Source organism: Poecilia reticulata, linkage group LG3 (genome assembly GCF_000633615.1).
Source record: "Poecilia reticulata strain Guanapo linkage group LG3, Guppy_female_1.0+MT, whole genome shotgun sequence".
Taxonomy (NCBI): Eukaryota; Metazoa; Chordata; class Actinopteri; order Cyprinodontiformes; family Poeciliidae; genus Poecilia; species Poecilia reticulata.
The window spans coordinates 21961832-21987796 of NC_024333.1; the positions used below are offsets into that span (position 1 = coordinate 21961832).

At 37.2% G+C, this 25965-nt stretch overlaps 3 protein-coding genes across 4 annotated transcripts in view; 1 reads left to right on the forward strand and 2 right to left on the reverse strand.

Moving 5' to 3' along the window:
- Positions 1-177: 177 nt before the first annotated feature.
- On the reverse strand, positions 178-15675 carry ttc17 (tetratricopeptide repeat domain 17). 2 transcript variants are annotated; one of them, XM_008405691.2, is made up of 25 exons: positions 15462-15675; positions 14225-14314; positions 13929-14098; positions 13726-13837; positions 12699-12830; positions 12230-12339; positions 11989-12136; positions 11599-11738; positions 11055-11215; positions 10447-10559; positions 9557-9709; positions 8767-8882; positions 7666-7822; positions 7475-7546; positions 6961-7185; positions 6122-6341; positions 4048-4167; positions 3296-3591; positions 3035-3188; positions 2821-2941; positions 2421-2580; positions 2066-2149; positions 1498-1617; positions 1255-1398; positions 178-1156 (listed from the first exon to the last, which is right to left on the reverse strand). In XM_008405691.2, the coding sequence occupies exons 1-25, from the start codon at positions 15630-15632 to the stop codon at positions 1025-1027; spliced, it is 3621 nt and encodes a 1206-aa protein (XP_008403913.1). In that variant the 5' UTR covers positions 15633-15675; the 3' UTR covers positions 178-1024. The 2 variants fall into 2 exon arrangements, with proteins under 2 accessions (XP_008403913.1, XP_008403912.1); XM_008405690.2 differs by having other exon boundaries at positions 13929-14101.
- A 68-nt stretch (positions 15676-15743) lies between these two features.
- Positions 15744-24870, forward strand: traf6 (TNF receptor-associated factor 6). Its single transcript, XM_008405684.2, has 8 exons — positions 15744-15896; positions 18200-18551; positions 18834-18984; positions 19435-19593; positions 20391-20462; positions 20713-20790; positions 20870-21199; positions 22460-24870. The coding sequence occupies exons 2-8, from the start codon at positions 18229-18231 to the stop codon at positions 23063-23065; spliced, it is 1719 nt and encodes a 572-aa protein (XP_008403906.1). The 5' UTR covers positions 15744-15896; positions 18200-18228; the 3' UTR covers positions 23066-24870.
- trpm5 (transient receptor potential cation channel, subfamily M, member 5) overlaps positions 23965-25965 on the reverse strand; it is a 24097-nt gene continuing 22096 nt past the window's right edge. The window contains exons 24-26 of the mRNA XM_008405685.2: positions 25537-25609; positions 25330-25420; positions 23965-25233 (exon numbers count right to left, since the gene is read on the reverse strand). Coding sequence (XP_008403907.1) covers positions 25088-25233; positions 25330-25420; positions 25537-25609 — 310 coding nt within the window. The 3' untranslated portion in view covers positions 23965-25087. The remainder of the gene's footprint in view (positions 25234-25329; positions 25421-25536; positions 25610-25965) is intronic.

Below are 25965 nucleotides of genomic sequence, written 5' to 3' on the forward strand. Positions count from 1 at the left end.
GCCACCATTAGACCAGAGTGACTTGTTTTGGATGAGAGTTTAAACCAGGATATTTTACATAGGAGCAGCACAAATGTTGTTTATAGCTTATGCTAAACTAGGAAGAATACAACAAAAGTTTTCACTTCCTAAGGTCATGCATACATCACACCAAGAAATAAAAGGAAATCCACAAGCTGCCTTTAAAACTGTACATTTAATACAGATTTGTTTTTAATAGACTGCCAATGATAAATCCATTTTTGCCATGTAATTCCCACATGTTGAGAAGCAAATGAAACAGCATGTCATTTTCACTCTTTCATATTTAAATTAGCTTGTAGCAAAATCAGTTTGTAGGTCCCATATAAATAGGAATGATAAAAAGAAAAAGTGCATAAACCGAGAATTCCCATTCATTGAAAGAAGCACAGAGAGGGCATTATCGCTCAATTAAAACTCGTTTAACTTCCGAGTTGAGAAGCACATTCCCCTATCATCTCAGCAAAAGATTTCTTGCAAAATACTGTAATACAGCCTTTTCATTTAGAATTTAAAACTGGCACCACCTTTGGGAGGTTATATGTCATTATTCTTGAAAACAGTGGAGCAAAACGTTACTTTTTTTATTTTTAAAATATCTTCAAGAAGAAGAAGAATAACGCGTTCTGGTTGGCCCAGGTTGAATTAAAAGTTACATCAGAAGTAGTCGGACTTTAAAAGTATAACTTACTTTGACCCCCACATATTTTTAAAGTTAAGCAAACAGGAAAAAAAACATGATATGAGCATCACAAGGTTTTGATTGTTAAATAGCAACAGTCTTGCAGTTGTGGGGCTAAATTATCTACATTTCAACCTAATTAACAGAACCGTGTTCGACCACCAATGAAGAAAAGGGGCCTGAAATACACAAAATTAGGACCGTTGACTTTCAGCTTCCCTATATTTTAATTTTATTCAAATAGTTCTGTGGTGGAGGATGTCTGAATGTGTGCATGTGTGTGATGTGTTTATGGTCACTGGGTAGGTCAGGTTGAGTGGTTTAGGGCTGGCGACGCTCCCTCTTGGTGAGCAGATAACACTGAATGGTTCTCAGTCGATCTTTGGCAGGGGCGAACTCTGGCTGCAGCTTCAAAGTGGATTCATACCAGTGCATTGCTTTCTCAAACTCCTCCTGTTACAGAGAAGAAAAAAAGATTTAAGATGCTGTTACAGTACAAGACCAGAAAAACATACATCAGAACCAACAATTATTTGATTTAGCGTTGTTACCATTGCAATATAGACATTGGCAAGGGTAAAGTGGTTCACGACAAAGTGCGGTGCAATCTCGACAGCCATGCGAGCGACTGTGAGGGCATCCTCCCACAACCTAGCGTTTTGGAAGATGTTGGCCAAGCTGATAAGTGGTACATCCTGTTCCATAATTCAAGAGCAGAAAAAACACAATAAATATATTTTATTTATGGATTTATTACTTGCTATAAGTAGACTAAATAATTGTGTCCATCTTGCCTTCATGTGATGAGGGGCATAGTTAAGGGCTTGCCGCAGGCAGTCGATGGCTCTCTTGCCTTGACCTTTCACTCTCCAGTACAGTGCAGCCATGCTGGACAACACCCAAGATGTCTGATTCTGATTGGAGGAAAAAAATTGCAAAATTAATTGAGTTTGAAAAGTTAATACCATTTTAGTTACCTGTTCACTTGTTGCAGACCTGTTCATGTTTCTCCTTCCCAACACAACTCAAACAGAAAAGAAAACTTGCATGTTTTATGTTTGAAATTGTAAAATAAAACAGAGACATTTAACAGAACTGACTGCAAGACATAAAACCACCAAGTCTTTAATCTCTAGAGGTTCTTCCTTTAGTCAATAGAGAAAACTTGGCTTTGATGTTAGAGTATCTGAAGACAGTTTTACTCACTCCCTCCATAAGACAAAAATAACTATTAGTAAATATAAATGCATAGCTCTCAGGTGCTTGACAATTAGCAATGTTCAATTTAAAACTCAACTCCCACCTCAACATATATATAAAAATTACTGGTCATAAGTAAATATTACTCCTTAGTGGACTTACCTTCTCCAAGACTTTAGCAATGCGAGTTCCCACCTGCTCAAATGACTGGGGAGGAAACTTATCTTTCCCAAGGTTCTGCAGAACCTTCAGAAGTGACAAAAAAAAAGACCCCAGTGAGACTAAAAACAGAATCTGATACTTGGGTATTTGATTAATTACATAATCTGTAATTTATCAAACTGCATGTGTGAAACAAAATGCATTTAAATAAGAATAGTAACATTTCTAACCACTTTAGTCAGAGTGATTCGGTTTATTCGGTTTTCTTTAACACTGCCTTCATGTCAATCTCACACATACAGCTTGAATTGTTTTGATCATTAGTTTGTGTAATAGTTGGCCTCAGCCTCTGTACCTCTCGCAGCTGGGCTTCCCCTGTGTAGTGGATGGAGGCGCGGTTGGCTACACCTGCCAGGTGGTCCAGGGTGTGCATACTGGCAGCTAGGTTGGCATTGCATAAAGGTTCAGCTGCAGGCTCTTGGAGTGGGGTGGCAAAGTCTATGTGCTCTGTGATGCTATATAAAAGTGGTGATGAGATACAAAATGATGGATTAAACACCTGTTTTAAATGCTTCTAATTTAACATGACAAACAGACATCATGCTATTTTGCTGCTTTCTTTCCCAGGAATAAAAACTATGGCTAACTTTGTCTTTATTTCTCCTAAAGGCGACTACTATTGCAAATTTGCAATTTGCCTAAATAAATACATAGGAAAATATATTCCAACTACTTTATTATGATGACAGACTTACTCAATATTCTTGGCAGAAACAGCCAACCATGTACTAGCTACAGTAGTGAGGTCAACCCTCCGTGTGCGCTGGCACTCCTCTGGTCCAGGCCAGCCAAGACTTGTATAGTCTCTCCAGCGACCTGATCAAAAAGCATAAAAAGATCCTTATCAAGTACCATTTTTCCCCACGTTTCTGCCTTAGTAGGCATATCAAACGCAGATGTTTTTGCTACCTGAAGGACCAGGAGATGGGATAGTTGGACCACTGATTTCCAGTACAGAGCTCCCTCCAGGCATCGACTCCTCGTTTTGACTGTCATCAGTCATGGAGACACTTTCTGACCCATCTGCCTTTGATTTACGGACCCGTTTTACCTGGAAGGTGATCTAAGAACACACAATAAAAACCAATAACACACATTCAAGCCAACTTTAGTCACATTCTCCAACTTACTTTTAATAATTTAGAACAAAAGCTCAGTTTTAACTCTTACCCACTCTGCTCCATCATCATCTTCACAGTTTCCAAAACACGGTCCACTTCCTGCTCGGGCCCCCATGACGCGGTCATTCTTCAGCACTCTGATGCCTTGCAGGTCTCCGCGTTTCCCTCCCACGTCCAGCGCTCCCTCAAATGCTCCCATCAGGTCCTCCTTCAGCTGCCATTCATCCTCTTTTTCCACTCCTCCGTCTCCAAAGGATGACGACATTTTGGCAGGTCCAGTGGAGGAGGGAGAAGCCTGCTGCTGTGTCGTCGCCTCGCCTGAGCCATTACTGTCTAGGATCACATCTGAAAGATTGGAAAAAAGAAGAAAAGTGTTGAAAACAAACAAAAAAAAAACTAATCAGGATCAAATCGTCATCGGCAGTTTCTTTTGTTCATGAAGCAAACTACAAAAGAATCTTTATGAGCTAAACTAAATAAAACTCTTTCAGTTCTGGGATTAGGAAAGCATAATCTATTTATTTATTGCGTGTAACGTAATGTTGTGTGCTTGTTTCTTCTTCTTAAATACTTATCTGGACTGTAGTCAAATTGGGTTGTACTGTAATATCAAGCTGAATTGAATTGAAAGGAATGGGATTCTACTAACGTTGTAATGTATCAAAATGTGGAGGAAAAAGGTTTAAATACTCTTGCAAAGCTCTGAATGTTAAAACTAACTTTAATTCTAATTGTGGGATAACCCCTTTTCCTAACTGTATGTCAGTTTTAATAACAGATCAAATGAAGTTCTGATCTTACTCTCAAAGAGCAACATGTCTTCAATGGCAGAACTGGCAGTTGTGTCCTGCTTCTCTTCACTGTCCTCCCATTCCTCCAGCTGTATGCCAAAGTTTTCCTCAGTCATGCAGATTCCATCTTCTGGATCACCGAAAAAACTTCAATTAGTATTCGAAGCATTACTGCTTTCATTATGTCCACATTAGTAGTTTTTAAAACATATCAATAGAAACTGACATGTTATTGTTTTTTAATCTTCTGTACTCTGTTGACTTTCACTTTTTACTTCCCTAGTTTTTTTTACAGCACAGAAATTGGCACTTTTGTTCCACTACCTTCATGGCTCCATATTGCATTTTAAAACAAGCTCCATTCGTATACATTTTAGAAGTTAAGCTGTTGAATAAGAGATTYCTTAATTTTAAAGAGTTTGAGAAAACATAAGCAAACACGTTTCTGTTCAAGCACCAAGGAGCCACCTCTGTAAACTTTACTAATAAAACAGGAGAGTTTGGTTAGTGCTTGTTTGAACGCAAGGACTCAAGTATATTTTACTGCAACAATATTTAGCTTTAGAGAGTAAAATATAGTCTTATCTAAAGTTACCATTAGCTATTTTCAGCTGCTTAAATTATTGAGAAGCAGAATTTCTCCACTTCAAAGCACTTTTCCCCTCAGCTGCACTGAAAAAAGAAAACACGTGGTTTCTGTTCAAATAAAGAACACATCATACATCACAGCATTTTTACAGCAGCTCTAAAGGCCCTCAGAGGGGACAACATGAAAGCACATATCACTCAGACTCCTTTTACTTCCTCTGTCCAGCAGAAAGCTGATTTAGATTTTTTTAAATCTGGAAAATTTCCTAATTAACTTTTTTTCCTCTGAGTTCAAAAGTTTAATATCACCAACTTATTGCTTAATTTAAATTTATTATTTAACTGTTCATCTAATATATATTTCAGTGTAGTACCAGTTGCAGATGCAATGAAAAAGACAGTGGCAGTCACCAGTCCACTTGGTGGCTTATGATGCCACCTTGTGGTACAAGTAAAAAGTTAGTGTTCWTCAAAAATAAGAGCAACTTATTCAATTCTGACTGGTAACTTTTAGTAATGGTTTAAAATTTAAGAGCTCATCTGTAAGACTGATAGACTGCAATTCAAACTGAAAAAATACATGGGAAAAAAATAGGACTGGGCTTAATTCTTTGATTTTGATTATTTAATTAGAGAAACAAATGTAACTCCTTTTATTGCAGTGTGGATTGTAAAAACATATAACATCTGCAAACTTGTTTAAGTGAGAATATATGTCCAAGTGCAAAATGAATGCAGCATTGAGTGATCTGTGACCTATGAGAATAGAGCAGCTCCACTCTGGTGTGTTTGACTGATGGTATGGAGCACCATGGAGTGATGAGCGCAGCACCATTTGATGGCGGTTTTAAATTAAAGAACAGCAATAGGCAACAYAAATATGAGTTGAACAACATTTTTGAGGTAAGGTAATTTCATTTATATAGCACAATTTCAGCAACAARGCAATTCAAAGTGCTTGAGAATAAATTTTATAGATAAATATTATTACRGAGACATTTATTTATGCAGTTTGGGTAATTATTCTGTATTCAGACTGGGTAGAGAGGTATGTTAAGAAAAGGATTCAGATTTTTTAAGTCGCATTTCTAATAGAATGCAGAGGCTGTAATGACTGTGCAAAATTAAATGCTTTGACTGAAAGCCCTGTATTTAAAAAGAACTTTACTCTCTCAGTTGTGTGATTTAAAAGAGAAAAATGTAAAGCTGCTTGTTTGCTTGAGGAGAGACATTTTGAATATAGCTGCATCTAGATTGGTTAAATTGGATAAACTACACTATGAAAGAAATCAGAGTACATCATCATATGAATCATGTACCTCTCCTAGTCATCAACCAAAATCTATTTAAATGTAAACCTTCGAGTACGGACTCAAATAATTTGTTTCATTAAAATATGATTCATTATTTTTATTGTACCCCACTAGTGAAAGTTTTTTTTTTTTTTTTTACATATTGTGAGGAAAAAAATTCCTTACTCTGTTTAGGTTACTTACGTGAACAAGGTTGTCGGTGGGAAAGATTGTAAAGCGAAGGGTAGAACTGAAGACAGCGTAGTAAAGGCAGGCTGGTGCGACATTGCTCGCAGGCAGCAATGGATGAGAAGGAAGACGACGAGGACAGGGTTGTCTCCAGAATGTGGCGAAACAAGGCCAAAGCACCTGTCACATTGCTCTGGGCCAAATGCACATTCACCAAGCTGAGCAGGGCGTGAGGCTGAGCGAGGAAAACAAAACGAGACACAGAGAAAATTACCTCAGGTGTAACTTGCATATCTTGACACTGAGATTAAACAGACATCTGTGTATCTGACACTGATAGATAAAACAAGGTATGCAACAGTCTAAACATCCTTGTTCACAAATTGCAATGTTTAAAGTGACATCTCTATTAGCTTTCAAGGCGCACTGCTCTGAGTGCACCAAGTTTACCTGAATGCAGCAAGTGCAGCTGATGGAAAARCAACCCCACCCAAAATTGCAATTTTTTGGCATTTGAACTAACTTACATTAAACAAGTATAAAAACTGCAATATGTGAGTTAGAACAAGATGTAATTATTAAACACTTATTCTAGATTGAATAGACCTACTCAAACAATCTAGAAAAACAAATAACAAAAGGGTTGGGTTTTACCGAAAACTATTGCTAAATAAATAAAKTTGCTAAAATTTGTCATGTCTCACTCACGCCCTGGATCTCTAACCCTTATTTATTCATATTCACAATCACAATTTCTGAAGATACAAACTAATCTCTGAGTTTTTCTTCTCAAGAAATTTCTTGAATATGCAGTTTTAAAATGCTTATTACTTTATAAACCAACTTTCATTTACCTCAGATGTATTGAGTGTCAACACATGGTCCAGCAGCATTTGTGCATGGGGGGTCAAACCGTAGTGCAGCAGCAGGTTAGCAGCATTGGTGAGGGCCAAGTGATGGTGTGAAGGCGGAGCAGAGTTCAACACTTGACGCAGGCACTGCAAGGCACGACTGCCGTTGCCTTTGGCCTGCCAAAATAGAGCTGCCTCATTGTTGACCAGCCAGTGGGGTATAGTGGCCTAAATAAACAAATGCCTGTTAGCTCTTAATAGGTAGACAGTGTAAAATAAATGTAAATAGAAGTATCAGAATGTGACATATAAGCACGTGAGATAAGCACATAAGCATATAAGCACCAAATAAAAACTTAAGTGTCTTAACGGTGGCTGAACATTGTGTACATTCAATTTTTGATGTTAAAGATGAATAAAGTTTTTTTATATTGTTAAATTTTTACATATGTTGTGCCAAGACTGTCTGTATTATTGAATGCAATATGCTGCTGTGTAGAAATAAAAATGAGTTTACTTCTTTTGTAGCTTGTGCTATTCTGTCGCCAACTTGCTCCAGTGCAAATCCTCCACTGCGTAAATGTAGCATCTGTAAACAAAGACGTGTTTATATCATTTAACTTTATTTTGAAAAGAGAAAAGAAATAAAATAACCAACACTTAAACCAACACAGYCGTATATTATTAAATCAATGAACAAACTGATACCTCAGATGCAAAGGAATCTGGCAGCTCCTTTTCTTCCAGGGGCCAGTCTAATGAGGCGGGGAGGAAAACTGGATACGGTTGAGGGACAGGACTACAGTCTGGTGGACCGTCTACTGAAATGGGGCCAGAGCTGCTATACAGGAGAGTTGCCACTGGGCTGAAAAGAAATAATTTGATTGTGTTTATGAAATGTTTTCAATGRGCAGCCAATGTAGCACTAAAATGATTATTTTTTTGTTGTCGTTTGGTCTGTAGTTTCTCAAGAAACCAGAGAACCTGCCAATGTGAGATCAATCTATGAGCAATTAGGAAATGTTAACAGACCTAAATGACATTGCCCAACATGCGTTAGATCACAGAGTGATGTAAGCACAGATGACTAAAAACATGAAAATGGGAATATATTGCAAATGATATTTACTAAAGATATTTAGTAATATTGTGCATCCCTATTTACAAACATATAACTGCTTGTTGTCAGTTATATTTCTCTGCCTCAGTGCAGAGTATCTTTGGTGTATCTCAAACAGGAACAGCTGATAACAGAAGTTCCCGGAGGCAGTTTTGCATAGTGACAGCTTAATTAATTCTGACTGGTCAAGCAAGGTCTTAATTTTTAAACAATAACAGCAAAGATATTTTCCAGAATCACAGTCTAATTTGCAGATGCAACAAGCAGACAAAACCGCTGATCAGACCATGAAACTAGCCAAATCTGGCTAAGATAATAGGTCATAATAACGTTCTGCAGAAAACAAACAAAAACAAAGTTGCAAAATCATCCACACACACACTGCGTGAAGAAAACTCAGCATACTGTAGTTGCTTCGATCTTAGTACAAGGTTTACTCGGTGATGTATATATGTATAAATCACCAAATAAGGTTTTATTGGATTTAAATTATGAAAGAAAATCATAGAAAGTATGAAAATTCWCACTTGGATTAGCCTCTATCAGATCTGGACCTAAACATAATTACATTTAGAATCATTTGAAAGAGACACAAATATATTTAGGTGACARATTAACTTTCCAACTGTTAATTTAGATTCTTAGTTAAAGAATATTTATCAAAAGTCAATCAAATAATGTGAACTAACCCCAGGCCCTGTGCTTCAGGTGAGAGGAAATAGGTTGGTAGCAGATGGGCAGGTGGTATACTTGGGAACTGATGGGCACAGTCTGACCTCTGAGGCCACAATGTCCTCTGTGTGTCCTAAAACAAAACCACATTTTCAATCATTCCTCATCAGAAGCAAACGCTTTAGTAAAATAAAAAAAAAGACCAGAAAAAACTTCTAACATAATTTACTGTTCTGGCTACAAAATTAAACAAATCTACTGTTTGATTAGCAAACCAAAGTCTGTCAAATATTAGAATGATGAGTCAAACAATGTATTATATTTAGCTGATTCACAAAAAAAATGAATAGAAAACTGATTCTGTGATATTTCTAGTTTATTTGTATCCACATCTCTAAAATATATAAAATGATCGCAAKGTTTTGTGGAACAACAGTGCAGATGTTTCTTTCATCCTGCTAATGGGGTTCCTCAAGGCTCCATTCTCATGCCACTTAAATATTTTTATACTATTCTTTACTCAACTTAAGTGGTACTAGAACATACATTTACATTTCTGAGACACTGAGAGTGTAGGTATCTACAAGTACACAGTTTAGGTTTTAGCTTAGTACTTAGTTTAAAGACCACACATGCAAAAAACGTAGGCGTCGTCACAGACCCAAAACTACATTTTAACAACCACATAATACAGTCTGTTAAAAAATTAGTCCTTGWTTTCAAACCAATGCTATAAGGAAGATATTTCTGCTTATTTTAATAGTCTCTATAGAACAAGTACAAATAAAATGTCAGTGTTCCTCTTGCCTTTGTGTACTCCTCTTGGCCACCCCAGAGGGCTGCAGCAGGGTCCTGATCACCAGACACAGTGGGACGGAGCTGGKGGCTGGAAGCTGTCTGGTTGGAGCTGCGTTCTGATACAAGCGCCACACTGGATGCTACAGACAGCGCCTCTCCAAACTGTAAACCAACACAGAGAAAGAACTTGCCATTGTTGTTAAAYTTGTCCTCAAATATCTCTTWAGGGTCTCATAGTAAAGTACTGCATTACTCTTATTTCAGTTAAATATAATAACTGTAATAATAAGTTAAATGTCTCAAAATAGAAATCTATATTTTCTAGGTACATCCATTATCCAAAAAAGATATCTTGGAGTAATGTAGTTTGATCAAATATATTAAACACTGCTGTAGCCTGCTGATTATAATCAGACTGAATAGTTTTTGACAATTTAATYTTTGATTTTTATTTCTTTTTCGCCATGTAAACATTCATTCAAGATCTGCATTTTCCCTAAAAAGCAAGGTGAATGTAGCTTCACATTTGGGAAACTGGGAGGTTTTATAAKACTGGTAATAACATATGTAATGGTAATAAACATATCTTTGCAGTAGAGGGAATTAGGGGTGGAAACTTTCTCACCTCCACACCCAAATCAGTTCCTGGAATATTCTTGGCWTTTTGGCTTGTCTTTATCAAGGCGGGGAGGGAGTGCTTTTTCACTTCAATCACTTTTATGGTTCTTGCCATAATAAAAACTCTACTACTAGGTATGATAATTTGCTTACATGATATTCACAAGTACCATAAATAAAACAAATATGCCCTCATAACAATAAAGAACAAGAGTACCTGCTTGTGTCTACACTTTTGACTTACACTACATGCTCTACTTTTTTTCTATCCCAAAACTCACTTGGACATGGTGGACATGTTCGAAAAGATCACCCCGGTGATACCGCACAGGGAGATCGAAGGGGCARTACAGGCGGCGTTGCTGCTGACCTAGTGGGCACATCTGATGATTTCCTAAAACAAAACAAAACATATGGTGCTCAACACTCTTGCATCATTTGTGTCTTGCAGCTTATTATGCAAGTAAACAATGACATTAYGATTATATGAATAGTTCTGTTTCAAAACAGAAAAAGGTGTATTGTAGATTTAGTCAATTTCAAAAGAGGMTGTGGTTCATAGTTAAACTACTAAGGTATGACTGACAATAAAACGCATTGCTGAAATTGTTGACAAGTGCTGTAAAAAAAAAAGAAGAAGCTGCAATTATAGTTTTTCACAAGAGTGACATCTCATTTCCCATGAAACGTTTCTTTAGATTCATGCAGTCCCAGGTATCTCTGCTGTCCTAACATACAATGTCCGACAGTATTGGAAGTTGTACATTAATTTCCAACATAGTGGAACTGTGTTGGAACTTCAAAAAGTGAAAGCACAAATTTTTGTTTTTTTAAATATTTTTCTCAACTCTTTCATGGTCTAGTTTAGCTAATAGGAATTGCATCTCACCAAGTTGAGCTTCCTTGGCCATTTGGGTTTCATGGATAATATTGCGCAGAATCTGCTCCTCTTGTAGCAGCTTGTGTTTTTCTAGCGCCTCCTGCTGGCGGAGGTAGTGGTCATGTTGCTTCTGGTACTCCTTCAGCTCATTCAGAGTCCTCTGCAGGGATCTGCAAGCACACAAGCAAAGATGAAAAATACAGAATAGTTATCAGAAAATATGAACAAACAACTGACAGTTTGCCAAATCTAGGCATTTCTCAACTCAAGTATTTCTACTTGTTATCAACATGAAACTGATTTTGCAATGAAAGCAAATATACATTCAGCACACTTTTGACAGCATTGTTTTTTTACAGTTATTGATCTGGAAAGGAATAAGAAATAACAAAAATGTTTAACAGTCATACCAAACAATTTGATGATACAGAAGATTATGATTTAATCTTGCAATGCACCCAGTTTGAACTGTCATTCAAACAGAAAATGTAGGTTGCATGAAAAAAAAAGGAACGGAAAACCTGCAAGAGCCACTGCACAAGCATTGGCCTACCTGTGTTGAGCTTCTAGGCGTTGCTCCAGCTTTTGCTGACAGAGCACAGCGTGTTTCCTCCTCAGGGCCTGCTCAAAGCCTGGCTGGGCCTGCAGTGCCTGCTCGTAGCACAACACTGAGTGGTTGTATTCCCCAAGCATCTGGTGAAACAGCAACAGGAGAGTATAAATCAAGACTATGAATGCTGTGTTAATGCCTATAAACTGTGTTTATAGGCACTTAGTTTAGGAATATATTGTCTTTTTTTAACACAGACAATATATTCAAAACACACAGAGGCAAAAAAGCTGAGCTTGAAAGTGTATACACTAAAGATCCTTTGCATATGACCACTCTTTGAAGTAGACATAAGAACYTTCAGTGAAGCTGACAGGTTTCACTTTTACTTACAGCGTAAATGTTGCCCAATGTGTAATGACTGGTAAAGAGATCTGAGGTAAGGTCTAGGGCAGCGTGGGCAAGAATAGCAGCATCAGCTGAGAAATGGGCCCGGTGCAGGATGTTGGCCATGTTTATCAGCGCTATATCCTTGTGCTGTCTGYAAGAACAAAACACACATTGACACACCTGTGAGCATACTCACAGAACACAGTCWAGTAGTGCAAAGGCCTTTTGGCCCACCAGTTATTACCTGGGAGAGAAATGCAAAGCACGCACTACACAGTCCACTGCCCTCTGAGGTTCATTTTTCATACGCCAGTAAAAGGATGCCATGTTATACAACACCCAGGAAGATGAATTCTGAAAAACAAAAAGCGTAATGTAAAACCATTTTAACGCTCTATAAAATGCTACCTCACAGCAGTGATGCACATTAAGCTGCACTGGACAATGAATCTCAGACGCCCATTTAGGCTCACACGCAGATGAAGATGCAGAATGCAAATAGAGTATGTGCTGCGTTTATATTTCTTTCAAAGGTACAGACATTGTCACATGCAGACTTCAGCCGAACACAAAATATACTCAAATATCAATCTCAAAAACATGTCAGATAAGTTTTTTTCAAAACAGATTCAATTTGATAAAAGCAGCAAAATATTTTCTTTTTCTTTTTTTTAATACACTTTAAGGAGCAAAGTTGTTGAGGAAAAGTTTACCTTCTGCAAGGTCTGATGAATGCGGTGGCCCACTTCATCAACAGTGCGGCCAAACTTTTTAGTTAAAGAACTAAAAATGGGATCATCCTTAGAAAGAAGTGGAGAGGTCAAGTTTGCTCTCTCCTGTACCCCCTATGGTAAAGCAAATGAAAATACAGATTACACAGAATTGTGCCATGTTGTACAGTCAGCACTTTAAAAAAAACAACAACTTTATTTCAAGTTATTATACAACAAATAATTACCCTAAGGATCTTGTTCATAATCTGTCGTTGGAACTAAACTGAAATTTAGAATATTAACTTTAATTTATGATTCCCTGCAGGTATCTCTAACATAACCTTTAGCTTCTGTTTTAAAAAGAAAATAATAAGAGCAATGTCTGTCTGCATCTGTGCTGTTGCTGTTTGCACAGATCCAAAAAGAAGCAAGACAATTATGTTCAGCGCCTTACAAATACTATAAAAATAGCTGACAACCCAATCAGAACTCCACTGATTGCACAGTGATGCCAAAGACAGCTTTGAATATAAATGTCTGCTAAAATTTAATCAAAAAATCATTGAATACGCCTTACACAAAAGCTAAAATATGTAAAGATAACACAACAGTTAAACCCATATAAAATAATGCATGCTGTTACCAACTTACATTTTTAATTTAAAGAAAACTAAATGAAATACTTCACCAAAACATGTAACAAAAATGACTTACTACTAAATTATCCCCACACTGCGTTATTAAAAAGAAAAGGCCTATCAATAAGGAGCAAAATCTTAAAAAGTAAACTGTAAGTCTATTTTTGTTATTGTTACACATATGTTTTTGCCCCATATTGTGAATTTTAATAATTCTGTCAGACTGTCTGTTCTTTCATATCCTCAGTGATTTTGAATGACACAGCAAGATGTTTGACTATTGTAACTAAAAAAGACAAATAGGTGAAAGATTGAAAGCTTATTGAACTGTTGTGCACAAAGATATGGAGAGCATAGCATCTCTCCAATACAATTAAACTACTACTCACCCTGAGATGCTGGAAAGCATGGATACTATAAGGTAGTTCAAAAACTTTAGCACAGTCTGGCTTTTCTAGATCTGGCGGCAGAGCAGATTGTGAATCGACATAATCTTCAGAGCTGCAATGAGAGAAGAATCTGATTATGTCTTAAGACGTCATATTTCTTGTCAAATCACAACTACTTGTTTTGACATTTTACTAAAGCTTACCTTATGTCTTTACTCTCCAAGGAGATATAAGTACCATCATACAGATCCAGGTCTCCAAGTGGCACCTTAGCCATTATACAATCTGAATCCTCTTTATAGTGCCGCTGCTCCAAACCTGTGTCTCGGTCTTCATTCTCCTCAATGTGAATCTTTTGTGCTACTAACTGCTTCTGCTCACATAATGTAAACAAAAACAAGTCTTAAAATTGGTAAAGCCAAAATGAAATGCAAAGGAATGAAAATATCCAACTGTCAACTCCTTGACTACAGTAAAATTAAAAGAGAAACCCACACACCTCCAAAGTCTTGAGGTAGTTTACACGAGTTTCTTGTCTCATGAAGATTACCACATCATGAGGATGTTTTAGATTCAAAGGAGAGTCCACCTGAATTGGAATGAGGCAGTGGATTAATCTTTGGATGTAGGTAATGTAAATTAAACATGGCAACTGTGTGATTTGCCATTGTGGTTTGCAGTTTTGAGAATTTCATAAACATATACAGAATATAATTTACTGTCTATGAGTGCATTCTTTGAAACAACATAGGTGGTGTTTATTGCTAAACTTCTCATCAACCAAAACTGTTTTTCATTCATCTAAACATAAGTAGAATTAAATCTGAAGCTCCAGAGTCCATCAAAAAAAAAAAAAAAACTTTAAATAATTTCTATGCTAATTTGAGAATTGACATCTGATATAAGGGGCAAAATTATTTTTTTGTCTAAGGCAGAATGTTGAGTGCCTAATACTAATAGTGAAAACGAAATGCCACTGACTATTTAGCTGAATAAACCGATTGTTACAAGTCAAATACCTGACATATATTCTAACCTCTTACACGCAGAGCTAAGAAAAAATGTTAAAGACCAATTGGTAATGTCTACAAAAATGATTTAGATTTTTTTATTACAAGAACTCACATTTCCAACAAGTTTAMAATGTTAAATGAGTGAATAAATAATCCTAGAATTTACTATTTAAACCTTGTAGATGCCCTTTTTTTCAGTCCAAATGAGTTATCTTGTTATCATCCACAAGCATTTAGAAAATCTGCAAACCTACTCGATGAGGTTAACAGCACGATTATTGCACTCGTAAACATCTTGAACTCACTCCAGTACTGCTAACTTGTACCGTCAGACCCATTAATTAGCGTGTCACTTAAAACATGAACTATGTGTCTCACATAAATTAATTGCTCCTTAGCCGTTTCTATCAGATGAACTTATGTTTCTTTGCGATGATGTGGTCATCATTTTGAACTGGACTTTCACAACCGATTGACAGAGTGACGTTATCTTACTTAAACACATCAAGCACGATACTTGAACATTTTGTTTTTAGACCAACATTTACACCCTTTCTATAAAACAAGACCGGGGCTTGTAAGTCTTAGTAGGTTCCAATAAATACAATTACAGAGCAATGCAGACAGTCGTTATTACTAATTTATAGGGGGGGGGAAATACTTAGCTGTTTAGGCTAACCACATAACGTAAGCGTTAGCAGGTCAGTAAGCTAACTGGCATACTTGTTGTTGAATTTTCCCATCYTCTGTGACGACCCAATGTGTCGTGGCTCCTCCGGAATCCACTATAAGTACACAAAGAAAGACGAAAAGCTTCCCCTGGAACGACGTTTTCTGTGTGTGGTTGACACGGCAGGGCAAAGACTCAGGACAGATTTTCCTGAGGTCCGCCATTTTTCGGTCTCCTGCTGCTCTGCGGCAACGTCAGTCTCCTGCCGCGTGATGGTGCTCGCGTGCCCAGCAAGCGAAAAAAAATCTAGCAGCTGGAGTCATCTTTGATGACGTAGGAAAAGAAAAACAGGAAATCTGAAACTAAATGTTCGGGGCTTTTCAAGGCAAAGGTGGCTAAATTTCGGAGATAAAACCCGGGCTTTCACCGATACAAAGTCATTTCTACTGCACCAGAAGGCGCRCGGGTGTGTGCTCTCTACAGTCTAGGTCAGTATAAGTGTAATTTATCTTTATTTTAGTCTCTTCTTAGTGCCGCTAGATTCGGGGTTGCAGTTCCGCATCTAGAGGCATGACTGTCAGGTGAAACAATTGCTAACTTTTGTGAGCATAAGGTTATGTCTTGAGAAATGGGTTTGACGTTGAATAACTTTGCTAGCAGGCTAGGTCACAACAGCTAATAAACATTTCTAACTTAGCTGTAAGTTGGAATCAAATTATAACTTTAGCCATACGATGTAGTTTCTAAAGCCTCCTTATTAAAAAAATCAATTAGAATTCACAGGTGAGTAGATTAAGGCACGATTCATGTGTATATTAGTGATAACCGACTGGCAGCAAATAAATGCACATTGATTGATCAACTATAGTGACAATAACACAGTTGTAAAATACAGTTWATTTACACTTGTTTATAACGCACCATTTGTTTTAGCTTGATTTATTTCGAACATGACTGGAAGATAAAAGAGTAAAAGAACACGAATACAACTCTACTATAGTGATGTATTCAAGTCTCCATTATCTTAAAGCCTAAGATAGTAAGTAAGTCTAACTCCTCGTTAGATTTACTAACGAGGAGTAAGTCTAATATGCATGATGTACATCAAATACAAATGCCTAAGACCTATAAAAATGTCAAACCATTATTGCCTAAACACCGTTTCAGTTAATTAGCTTTGAATCTTTTAAGTTAGTAMATTTTTGGACATCCCTGCATTTCTCCACTGAGACTAATCCACATTTTCACTCTACACATAGAATGTAAATATTTTCATTGTTGTTATAACGCTAAAAATTTCAAGATTATATTTTATTCTGTGGTCATAGCTGCCACTGAAAACGTTTTCTGTGCATTTACAAGCAGCAGGTTGTGTCTTATTTTGTGCATTATTTGTGTAGTTTTGTATTTGAGCAGATCAACAAACCTTTGGGTATTTGATTTTTAAAATTTTATATTTGTATGTTCACAAAAGCCAACATTGTTAACCATGCTCATTGCTCTTTTTTTTTTTTTTTTTTGCAGTTTTATAGTTAACGGTTTAAGTGCTGTTTTATGGAGAGTGGGTGACTTCTACTTAACACTCCAGATATGGTACAATAGGAGAGGAGGACAGTGTTTGGAGTGATTTCTGATTTCACAACACGTGTATTCTCAAAACTCCACTGGACAAATGCATCCTATTTCTAAACAGTCCTTCCTAGAGTACTTTGCATTCAAATTCTACTTATYATGGCAATTGGTAAGAGATTATCAAAGTAACCTTGGCCAATTGCTATTAGTCATTGACTTTGCAGCAATATCTCCTTCTTGGCAAGCATGTGCTGACATCGGATGATTGTTGGCATAAATTATCTGTTACCGTAACTTTGCAGSAATTCTTCATTCTGAGAAAGAATGAGACAAGCAGTTTAATTGTAAGCTAGTTCTGTATAATACAAATTCATAAGTTTAATAAAATGAACAAAGATTTGTTTTTTCACATCAGTTAAAAGTAAACCGATTAACTTTTTTGACAGCCATTTAAAGTTCTAGGTCGCCAAGCACAGAACCACACATTTTTGCGTTCAGTTTTTTAATATTCTGCCTTGTTGAGCCTTGTGGAGAGATTTTCATTGGCAAAAAGGGATGAAATGTGTTCGTTTTTTTTTTTTTTCTAAAATCACCACAGTCTTTAATATGAAGTCATATACCTTTGCACATAATAATAACACAGCTGTGTRGAAAACAGGCAAACTGCTTGTTAAGAAAGGTTACTTAAATCAAAAGCAGGGATRTATATAAATGTTGGCTTTCGTTATTTTGGCTTATTTTGGCTATTTTTGGCTGAATTAATGGAGGAAGTTAAAGTGTTGCTATGCTGATGTGAGAAAGTTAAAATGGGCGTTTAAAAAGGACATGAGGCATGTAGATGTTTTTAACCTGATAATGTATAGATTGATATACTGTATTAATTATTTTTTTCTTTGTCTTTGGATAGTCCTTACTGTACCATCCAAACAGTATAGTGGATGGTATGYTGTTTGAATAACAGYATACCATCCATTTTTACAGAAATTAATAATTCTTTCAAATGCTGSATCATTGAATCAAATGATCAACATATTTGTATAATTGGATTGAATTGGCTTTTGTGTTTGTTGCGAGCTGGCACCATATAACTTAACTGTTGAACTGAAAAATAATTTCAACTGTCATAAAATAAAAACTTCACTTCTGAAAAGTTTTTTCTGTCAGTGTAATGAGCAATTATTTCAATTTAATAAAAAAAATATTCATTTTTGTCTTCTAGCTTTGATTTGGCACTCAAACACTGTACAGATGGCTTGCTGTGAAAGCAATAAGGGGAGTTTGGAGGAGGACAGCTATGACGGAGCAGTTGGATCGCTATCTGGATGTGCCTTGTTAATGCAGGAAAAAGAAAGGGAATCCCTTTTAAGCCCATCGGAGAGTCCTGGCACCTTAATGAACAGCTCATCTAGTAGTCTTCAGACCTCTGCCCCACTTCAGGGTTATGATGTGGAATTTGACCCACCCCTCGAGAGTAAGTACGAGTGCCCAATCTGCCTGATGGCCTTAAGGAATGCCATCCAAACACGGTGTGGTCACCGATTCTGCAAGAGCTGCATTGAGAAGTCTATTCGGTAAGTWATTGTCTTGTATTTTAGACTGCACCAAATAACTGAAAGGGGATTTAACCAAATTGTTAATGTAAAATAAAATGGTTTATTCTTGAAGGATTGTTGTTTATTTCTTATTAGCAGCAAAGTCATCTGTAAATTCCCTAGTCCTAATAATACGCTTCACTTTTGTGAATATAATGAAACATTTCAATTGTTTTCCTGCCCAAATATAAAGCCCCATGTGGATGCAGATTATGTTAATGCCCTGCCTAATTAATTGCTACTCTTCCTCTTGCAAAACAGTGATACAGGACAGCGGTGCCCTGTGGACAATGAAATGCTGTCAGAAGACCAACTGTTTCCTGATAATTTTGCCAAAAGAGAGATTCTATCRCTAACTGTTCGTTGTCCAAACWCTGGCTGCACTGACAAAATGGAGCTCCGACATTTAGAGGTTAGAAGTTTAATGGAAGAAAAACTAATTTATGATGCAGTTCGTTCAACAGAATAAATATGACAATTCCATCAAGCCTTTTTTTTGTGAAAGGACATTGATTTGTATGTTTAAAGATATTTGGATGCAGCTACAAGATGAAAAACAATACTTAGGTTGCAAAGACTTAGCAGCAACCACATACTCTCTGTGATTGTTCTGTTTCTGCTAATAGTGTTCAGTCTTGTTGCATTCTGCAGTCATTATTTTTTGCTAGTGTTCCCTCTGCTTAAATTACATTAAAAGATTTCTGATCCATGTGCTACATTGAATTTTATATCCTGTCTACTTTAAGTAACAGATTTATTTCTGTCCCATCTTATTTTTACCTTAAGTGACTTGGAGTAAATTGAATTGAGTAAAGCTAGCCATGTAATTAAGTTAACTCATTTACTTTGCTTTTCCTTCCAGAATCATTTGGCTGTGTGTCAGTTTGCCACTGTGCCTTGTCCACAGTGCCAGCAGCCTGTAAGGAAGAGCTACCTAGAGGAGCACAAAGCTGTTGAGTGCCACAGAAGGCCAATGTCTTGCCCAGACTGTGTGGCATCCTTTGTTTTTGAGGATAAAGAGGTACTGCTGCCGCACTGCTAGGCATGAGATTGGGTGAAATATAGCTATAAGAAAGAAAAAAATATATATATTTAAAAAAGGCAAATCATAAAAGTTTTATAAGCAAACTTTGTCCTCAATAACATTTTCTTATTTTTTATTTGTGAATCTAAGCAAATACAGGTTAAGCACCACTTYAATCTAGTAGCAATTTTCAATTGCATATTCTACACATCATTATAGCTTTTGCAATTCTTCCGTTTTTGCTTGTAATTGTTTTGTGCTTGTGTAAACAGATTTTCACTCTCAAACACTACTGCAAACAAGTTCTGTACATTAATATTTCTTTCTTTCTTTCTTTCTTTATTTATATATATATATAAATCTATAATCCATAAAGGTTCACAATGGATAAGGCAGTTGTGTATTAATATTTTTTTTATTAATGCAGTTTGTACATAATTTGGTATTTCACTTAGTGCTGAGAGAGATGCTGTTCTAAAAAACTGGATTGTTCATTTGAAAATGTTTTATGATCATGTTTTAAATTGCTCAGAAAATAAAAGAAAAATCTACAAAAAAAAAGAATCTTTACACATCTCCCATTTTACACTGATAATTCAGAAACATTACATTAATGCTAAAATTACATACGGGTGAAACTGTTAATAAAGTTGCATTTACTGTATAAGTTTGGATAACATAGATAAATGATTGTAAAACCTACCAGTATACCAGTAACTGACTCATACCTATTTATTACTGTACTGAGGATGACAAGGATTGGTCTTTTAATCTCATTCTGGTTTGTCTCTTAGCTACATGAGCAGCAGTGCCCGTTTGCCAGTGTGAGGTGCCAGTACTGTGAGATGGATCTGATCAGAGACCAGGTGAGAGTCACAGTTGTGTCTGGTGCAGGAAATGAGCCGTAAGCTGTTAGGCTTACTTACAACTAACAGCTTCCCCTTTGCTCAAGCTTTAGGGAACTGTTCCTCATGKTGTCAATACACACATACAATTGAATTACAATATGTTGKTTCTCTTGTAAAAGCTAAAGTTCGTGGTGCATTGTTATACTTTTTATTTACACATTTARTGCTGTTTTTGTTAAATAACCATGATTCATGTTATGTTTTTCAGATGGAATCCCATTGTGATATAGATTGCCCAAAAGCCCCCATTGCCTGTAACTTTAGCATGTTTGGCTGTAAGGAAAGGGTATGTGATTTGTTTTGTTACACAATTGAACAGATGTGTCTCTAAGTGTGTCTGACCACAAACTGCTTTTACTTTACAGATGCAGCGACATGACCTGGCTCAGCACATGCAAGAGTTCACACAGATGCACATGCATTACATGGCGGAGTTCTTGCGTAGCCTAAGCCTCAATGGCACGTCGCCCAAACCTCTCAGAACTCCAGGGCCGTCCATTTTGGCCGAGGATATTGGCGCTGCWGCACCAGCACCAGCGGCAGCCTGCGGCGGGCTCAGAGGAGCTGCAAGCTGCAGCATCAGCTCAGCCGCAACTCAGCCCAGCGAGGAGATGCAGAGGATCAGAGAGATGGATGGGCGATTGGTGAAGCAGGATCACCAGTTGCGTGAGCTCATCATACTGAAAGACGCACAAGTAAGAGCTTACCAAGTGCTCTGAGCGAGCTCATTATGATTTCTGTAAAATATCTCCACTGATTAAAATCACATTATCAGTCCAAACAGCAAACCACTGAAATGTTTTTTTTTATGAGCTAGATGATCTTCATATCAATAATTCTGAATAAATGTGAGTGTGTTTTTTCAGTCATATTTGCTACACCTAATGACATGKTAATTTCAGTCTCTTATTGTAGAAATGCTGGTATATTTCTCTCTGTCTAGCCCTCACATTACTTCTGCCTGCATGTTATGCRGGCTTATGTTTGACTTTACTTCGTAAATTTTGCATGTAGGTCAGCGGAACATTGTTGGTTCCTTCTGGGAGCCAAAAATATATTAATTATATCACTTTAACAGAGATCATATTAGATCTCTGCGAATATGGCTTTACATGAGCTCCCTCGCAATATATTTATTTTATGTCACCGCTCACTCATTTTGTAGTATTGAGTTATATTCTTGTAATAAACAAAATATGTGTGCCAAATCTTAGGCCCTGAATGGACAGATATAAGCACGGTATAATATTTCTAAGTGATTTAGAAAAAATGTGTGGCCACAAAACAGGTTGCAACGCCACAGAAAATGATGTAGTAGGTATGCTGGGACAATAGGCGGAGCTGTAATGGTGACAGAGAACAAAAACAGACCGTCACCACATTTATTTATGAGAGAAAGCTGCATGAGAGGGAGAGAGAGAGCTACATTTTTCTTTTCTGTTGTTTTTTTGCTTTTCCAATTCTAGGTATATTATTTATGTATTCAATAAATGTGAGGAATTTTAAAGGTTCAGTTATATAAAAACTTAAAACATGAAACTGGGGTTTTGAAATTTATCCACCCTGGAACCTGGTTTCAAAAGTTATTGTTTCTGGTCTCTCAAGAGAATCTGTGGGGACTCAGCCTGGAAGTCGAAAACCTATTGCAAGTGCACCTCTCTGTGTGGGCGGGGCCTTAGATTTCATGTATGAAAAATTAGGATTTAGATGAGGATTGGTCAGTGATTTAAATGAAAAGCAACCTTTTTGCTAATAAATGCTCAAGACGGAGTTGTGTCACCTGTTGCTATCTACATTCACATGAAGACTTTCATCTCATTTTAGCCAGGTTTTTCWGTTTTTTAAAAAGAAGAGATTACTTTATAACTTCGTAAAGTTAAGACTGATGGATTATGATACTTTGCTTAATTTACTTATTATGTTGTAACTAACCTTATGCTCCATGTCATTGGCAGGCAGAGCATGTTAATGATCTGCGGCGTAAGATCGCAACGCTGGAGGAAACCGTGAAGGACCTGGAGGCCCAGCATTGCTACGGCATTTTCACCTGGCGCCTCAGAGGTTTCTCTGACCTCCTGCGCAACCAAGAAGCAGGCCGGACAGTGGTCGAGCACAGCCCTGGCTTCTACACGGGCCGTCCAGGCTACAAGCTGTGTCTGCGCTTACACCTGCAGACGCCCAACGCCCCACGCTGCTCCAACTTCATCTCCCTTTTCGTCCACACTATGCAAGGAGCTTTTGACGGGCTGCTGAGTTGGCCTTTTCAAGGAACGATCCGGCTTGCCATCTTAGACCAGGGACCCGAGTGTCAGCATCACATGGAGGTCATGGAGACAAAGCCAGACCTGCAAGCCTTCCAGAAACCTGTGATTGCACGCAATCCCAAAGGATTTGGCTACGTCACTTTTTTGCATCTGCAGCAGCTGAGTCAGAAAGCTTTTTTGAAAGATGACACTCTGCTAATCCGCTGCGAGGTGACACCACGCTTTGATAGCATGTTTCATCGGGAGGGACCGGCCGTGCAGCCAAGAGGACCTGAAGCATCGATTTCAAAAGAATAAGGTCAAGCTTCTTTATTTGGGATTGGTGTCATTTCGGTTGTATAGAGCACAAGTACCAGTGTTTCAGTATTGCCAGAGAAAATCAAACCTCGCTTTCATTCATCAAAGTGAATTTTCTGGTATTTATTTGTTCTCCAATGTCTGAATGTTTGTTCTTTTCATGATTGTATTTTAAGGGCGTCTGTCTTCCTCTGAAAATCTGATCTGATTTAATCTTGCGGTTTGTTAGAGGCATGGGAGTGGGTTTGGTACAATTTGAAGCGATGTGCTTCTAAGTAACAGAATAAAATTAGTGGATTACCGCTTTGATGCAGATTTTAACTTTGTGTATCACAGCTTTAATATTTACATTTCAGCTACTATTACTCKCAATATGTATTAACCTTTGATTCTAATCAATACTTTACAAAACCTAACGTTATTCCTCCGGTTATCTCTAACAGATTTCTTTGAAAGTGATATGGCATGTTAGAACTGATCTTTTTTTTCACAAGATACAACTAAACGCATAAAAAACTTCTTTCAGCTCTAAATCTGAGCATAGTTGACTTTTACTCAAAATAAGGAATCTTAAAATTCAACATATTCATAGTTGTGATGTGGACTTGATAAATCTTAATACTATGTGCCTGTGTAAAGTGCATCTTAGTCCGTAATTGTAAAATGTACATGTTTTTCTTTCTTAGGAAAAGAACTGAATTAAAGAAATTAGTTGGATCAATAATTAGTTGTCATCTAAGTAAGTGTGGAGGTCTCAAAGTACAAGCCTCTTTATATTTCCTTATGAAGTCATCCATTGGTCCATACTGAATGAARATATATCAAGTGCAGAATGCAGGACAAATGAAAGACTACAAAAGAATTCAAAGAAAAACAAAACAGTGAGTCTGTAGAAATGGCACTGAGCAATGTGAAAATTATTTTATTGAGTCCACAGTTTGTATTCCGACATTTGATATGAAATTATCAACAATAAATGCTGCAGAACATCAGGAAAAACRGTTGCATAGTCTAAATTGACACTTTAAAAATAAAAAGGCGTGAAGAAATGGAAGAAAGTGAAGCAAATAAGGTGCTCCTGTATAACGTATAAAAGATTCTACCACAAAAAAATAATTAAGTGCTTTGGGAAACCGGATGGGGAGTGACATCCCCTGGTTTATAGTTCACTGGATGTTCAGTGAAAACTTCTTAAATTAGTGCATGTGTGATKATGTTTCAGCAGTTCTCAGAAGAACAAAGTGATTATAACTCTAAGCTGTGCTTTAATAAAGACTTCACATCACACATTTTTCTGCAAAAATCACTGCAAAAATTAAACCTGGTGTGCTCTTTAAAATTTCCAATCATAATCAGAAATGAGAAAAGAAATATTTACAATCATGGAACATCATAGAATGGTTGAACATGGGTTCCATTGGGTTTTTTTCTGCTGTTTTAGCTGCAGAAATGTAATTTTGAAATAATATTTGATGTTTCTTACCTATTCCTGGGTAATGTGATTAGTAAAKATAAATTTAACAAGTTTTTGCTGCTTGTTGAGCAGCAAAATGCTTACTTTACTTTTTGTTTTCTTTTTTGCAAACAATGTCATTTGATTTGACTATCTAAACGATGCTACTGTCTTAAAGTTTTATAATATTATGGGATGGCTTCTTAAAATTGTCATTTGTTGCTTGTTAAAATGATGCTCTCTGTAATCATTAGGAACTCGCATTTTAGGACGCACAAATAGCACCTTTGAAAATGTCATTTCCTGCATTTTAGCAACYTGCTGAAATAAAACTGTTATTCCATTTCAATAATTTGGCCTTTGTAATGTACTCATTCCCTTCATTTGTCATGCAGCTCCAAAACTAAGGATAAACCAAATAACCTGAACTTACAATTCCTACTAAAAGAAAAATGCACTATGAACTACTGTAACGTCAAGACAAAAAAACAACAAAAAACAGAAGTGCCAGGAGGATAAGAAGAAAGGTTGGACTGGGTATCTGTTACAAGTTAGTGCTGTGACTATTATTATTCATCAATGTATGGAAATTTCTTGTTGGCTCCATATCCCGAGTGACCAGGTTTGGGTTCTTCCTCTTCTTGTCTGGCTTCTTGCTCAGAGTGACTTTGAGGTGTGTCCGCAGTGCGCTCTGCCTTGCTGCCTGTTAGAGATGCTGACATGACGTGTTAGTACAAAACCGGACATAAACGCTCACCATTGTCCTGCGTCGTTTTTGTTAGCCATCACAGGTCTCTGATTTTTGACTCACTTGGAGCTTTTGGAGCATCTTTTTCACATTTGAGCGTGCTCTGCGCAAAGCACTCCGCCATCCAGGACAGCACTTCTCCACAATATCGAACCTACACAGAGATGGAGAAATAGCTGAGGATTAGCCAGTCTCTGCACTTCCATAAGTTAAAAAACAGTTGCAGCAGAAGCAGCCATGCAATGCATCAAGGTGATGCTGCCGCTCTACCTGAGCTTCCACTGATATCAGTCGCCTCTCTTGATCCTTGAAACCACCAACGATCTTTAGCAAACTCTGAACCCTGAATAAAAACATAAAGCTTAAATTAGTTATAATAATATCTAGAGGTGTGTCGATCGATCGGTCACCGATCATAATCGGCCGATTTTCGTGAAAAAGTGCATGATCAGTGATCGGCGATCATTGGCTCTTGTTGCCGATACCGATCACCTGCATCTCATTTCDCAGCCTGCCTGTGCAGCTGGTCTCCTCTTTCCTTCACACTGCGCAAACGCGCAGCAACAAAACCTAAGCGATGTGGAACTATAACGCACTGAGTGAATGGGGAAGTTTACGTGTTGCAGCGGAAAATTGAAGCACGTCAAAATGCATCAACACAACAAAGCTAATACGACATAAAAACAATGCCATACTTGA